This window comes from Olea europaea, unplaced genomic scaffold (genome assembly GCF_002742605.1).
Source record: "Olea europaea var. sylvestris unplaced genomic scaffold, O_europaea_v1 scaffold4877, whole genome shotgun sequence".
NCBI lineage: Eukaryota > Viridiplantae > Streptophyta > Magnoliopsida > Lamiales > Oleaceae > Olea > Olea europaea.
In genome coordinates, this window is record NW_019263190.1 from 1 (window position 1) to 3,924 (window position 3,924).

Sequence of the window (3,924 nt, forward strand, 5' to 3'; positions counted from 1 at the left end):
GCAATGACAACACCATTTGGAGGAAGATTGTTAACAGTGTTCATATTACTCCTGATCGCAGTAACTATAAGCATTGCTATAAAGCATAAAGTCATGAGAATATTCGAAAGTCCCCATATAAAACCAGCCCCCCACTTGCGACAGAGCTTCTCCATAAATAGTGAAGTAATCCCAAGCATCACTGAGTTCAACATTAGACCCAGTGAACCCATTCTGACTCCAATGCTATAATTAGACCCTTCATTTGGCTCGCCACCATATATTTCACGACCCATCCAGTCTGTATCGTAAAGAGTAAATGGAAACCAGCCAATCCAAGTCAGAGAAGTTACAACCAGGATCGTCCAAACAGTACCTGGTAGATACCTAAAAGTTCCAAACAACTCCCATAAAAAAGCTTCATTCTCTTGAGAAGAATTCTGGGATCCTCCTTCACCAAAATTAGGGGAATTGTTGATTGCATTTAAGGACTGCTCATGCGCTGCAGTCAAGCTTATACATGTAGTGATGACAATGAAAATAATGTCAAGAACGAATGCAGACTTGAGATTAGCACAGTTAACACTGCAGGCAGGAGTGAGGGTGAAGGGAAAAATCTTGAACCAGTTGCTGAAAGATCCAGTGGCATATCCAAGGACGTTACCAACAGCCATATATAGGGAAAAGTACGCATTTGCTACTCGATTTCTCCTGTGATCCTTTCCTATACAATAAAATGGAAAATGAAAATGGTCAAACTTTTGAGGGTTAGTTCATAGGAAAAAAATAAATTCATGAAATGACATTCTAACAAGCATTTTCTGTGAAGAATATTAACCATAAATGTATTGATTTATTTGTTGAGGTTATGTTACATTTTTGAAGTGGTATAGAGAATCAGGCCGGCTCCCCTATTAGTTCTTGCATCATCCATCATGATGGCTTATTTTAATAAATTTTTTTCGGAGACTGACAAAAAAATTTCTTAACTAACGTCTGCATTTTCCAGTTCTCTGTTTTAGAAACTTTTCATCCGTTATGGCAGATTATGATGCCTGGAGTTGAAAATAAAAGAATTACAGACTCATAAATATAGAGGGATGACTCATAAGAATGGATACAAAATATGATGTAACCTAAGAGTGAAATGTCAACTTCTACATTTGAATTTTCTTATCTCCTAATTGTATTAAACTGTAGGAAGCTTAAATAATAAGAGAAACTATAAAAGAATCTCTTTCCTCTTCAAGCTTTCCATACATTTTTGTCTTTTAATCATATTCCAAACATAACTCCATTATTTTTTCTAGTTTATCATTTTCCAAACGGACTAAAAAAAACTTTTACTAGTTTTTATTTGTCTATTAGAGACTTCTACTAAAATAAAAGGTTAGCAATATAAGTGCTTAATCTTGAAGATTGAGGACCAAAGTGCAACACATGTCTAATGGTAGGGACATCTCCTGCTATTTTCCCTAAAAACACACATTTAAAACTCAACTGTCAGCTCCAAAAATCTCCCTTCCCCACATGAAGGTGATATCCATTTCTTATCAACTTAAGAAACACAAACGAAAAGGAAAATAGAACAGAATACAAAACAAATAGATTCACCAGGGTCATACAGAAAATAGGTTTCCAAATACATTTCCATTAAGATTAATAGGGAGAAAAACCGAATAACCAACTTCTAACAAAAGTTACAAAAGAAAAAAGTTCTGTGAAATTTTCACCACAAATTAAAAATGAGTGACATGGTAAATCCCGATCCAGTCTCTGAGGGACAGTTGAAGACGATGAATGCTGCCTCGGAGAACGAGCCAGTAACTTGAACATGTTCGATCTTGTTATATCTCAAAGTTAGGTGACCATTTTAACTGTTTCTCCAACAAATTAAGAAACGCAAACTTGTAGATAATAGGCATAAATCTGAGTTGACTATGATTACAATCTATGCATCAAAAAATTTTAATTCAAAAATTGTATGTAATCCTGTAAATACATCTTTATAGTACAAATTTACCAGTGAGATCAGCGAGCAGAGCACGACAGGGGCCCTGAGTCATATTATTAGCCACATCAAGAAGCCAGAACCCAAAGACATAGGCCACCACTGCACGAATTTTCTTGTCACCCCTATCCCCAAGCACCCATCCAATGTCCGCAGAAAAGCCGATAATGAGAACAGAAACAACTATGGAGGTGGCACCGCCGATGATGAAGGGGCGGCGGCGTCCAAGCTTGCTGGTGCAGCGATCGCTCATAAGACCCACTAAGGGCTGAACCAGAAGTCCTGATAGAGGGCCGCAGAGCCAAATAATACTGGACCATGCGTGCGGGACGCCCAGTTCCTGGACATAAGGGGTTAAAAGGGACAACTGAAGAGCCCATCCGAATTGAATTCCACATGCTACCGACGCCACTCGGAACAGAGTGCGTAACCTCACTTTGGGCGGCCTCCCTAAACCCGGCCCATGTTGCAATGGTCTTTTTTGTTTTGCTTTGTTCCTCTCCGTTTCCGGGATCATCATCAGAACCCAGAAATTGAGGGCGATGGCGATGGCGACGGCGATGGATACGGAGACGGCGATGCGAAATGGATAGTTAGTTGGCGTTGACAAGAAGGAAAATCAGCGTAAAGAAGGTGACAGTCTGATGAGGAGTTCGGCCGAATTTGGGAAGTACAGAGTAGCGAGGGTAACCGTTCGGGGGAGCGTGCTGGCTCAACTCACTCACTCACTCAGTCGGCCGCTGCTGCTATTGAAGATTCTGTCATGGTTTTACAGAACTGGTTTTACCACCTTGTCCCTGTAAAGTTCATTATCGTGTGCGGCTTGTTTGGCAAGTCATAATTTGCATGAATTGATTACTTTCTCCTTCCCATTAGACATCAATAGGTTAATCCTGCAATTAAATTATAAAATTTCTTTCCGCATTTTCACACTTCATAGGGGTCCTTAATCCAATCGAGATATCAAGTCTATTTATCACAAAATAAATAAATAAATAAATAGAAAGAAACGATCATAAGAATTCTTTTTCATCAAATCGTATAATAATCTTTGTATAATCATTCATGTGACCAATCAAACCAAACCAAATATGAAACGAAACAAGCAAACGATGTGCGAATATGCTACAACGTTTGTTTGCATCGAATAATAGGGATCTTTAAACTCGGATTATCGACCATCAAAGTTGCTAGTCAATCTACAATTGTATCTTTTAATGAGTGGAAGGTTGGATTATTTACCTCAATTACGATGTTTATGCAAAATGGATAACTACCCAACTCTCTATTCATTGAAAATTTAGATTTTTATTGTTTTTGGTCGATGGAGTTGAAGCTTGGGATTTTCTTAAACGAGTATTTGAAAGTGACTTGAAAGTAACTTTACATATGGGATAAGAACATCTCAACGTCTTTTGACAGTGGAGGATAAAAGGCAGAACTAATTGAATTTTTTATTCAGGTGCCTCCATGATTGCCCATATAGAGAAATAGTACCACTTTAGACACAATCATACATATGTAGCTACTATTGATTTTTAAGAAATATCCTGTCATATCGTCGTAATTCCAAAGAAGTCGTGCTTTCAATTAGTTCTCAACAGGTGGTGCCGAGTTCATCTGATATAACTAGCAGAAATGCATTGAGCTTCTGAACAAGCATGGGCGGTTGACGATAAAAATCGAGTAAACAAATTCCTTTCATCTAGTCAGGGTTTTTACCTCTCAAATTCAGTAGTTTTAATGCTCAATCGGAGTACGAGGGAAAATAACTATTTACGAGGGAGATATTTAAATTTGCACATTTTATATGTATTTATAGATTTCCGTGAAGGCTTTTGGTGTATTTCAATCATTTAGAACAAATGACAAATGGCGATAGAGTTGGGCAAAACTTTCGAATCAAACCGAACTCGACTATTCTTTTCAAATTA

General features: G+C 37.9%; 1 protein-coding gene across 1 annotated transcript; it reads right to left on the bottom strand.

The window, feature by feature from the left end:
* Positions 1-5: 5 nt before the first annotated feature.
* LOC111388320 (sucrose transport protein SUC4) lies at positions 6-2,816 on the bottom strand (the record flags this gene model as incomplete). The annotated part of the gene is made up of 2 exons (XM_023013000.1): positions 2,003-2,816; positions 6-703 (listed from the first exon to the last, which is right to left on the bottom strand). Coding segments are annotated over exons 1-2 (1,206 nt in total), but the record flags the coding sequence as incomplete, so codon positions are not given.
* Positions 2,817-3,924: the final 1,108 nt, after the last annotated feature.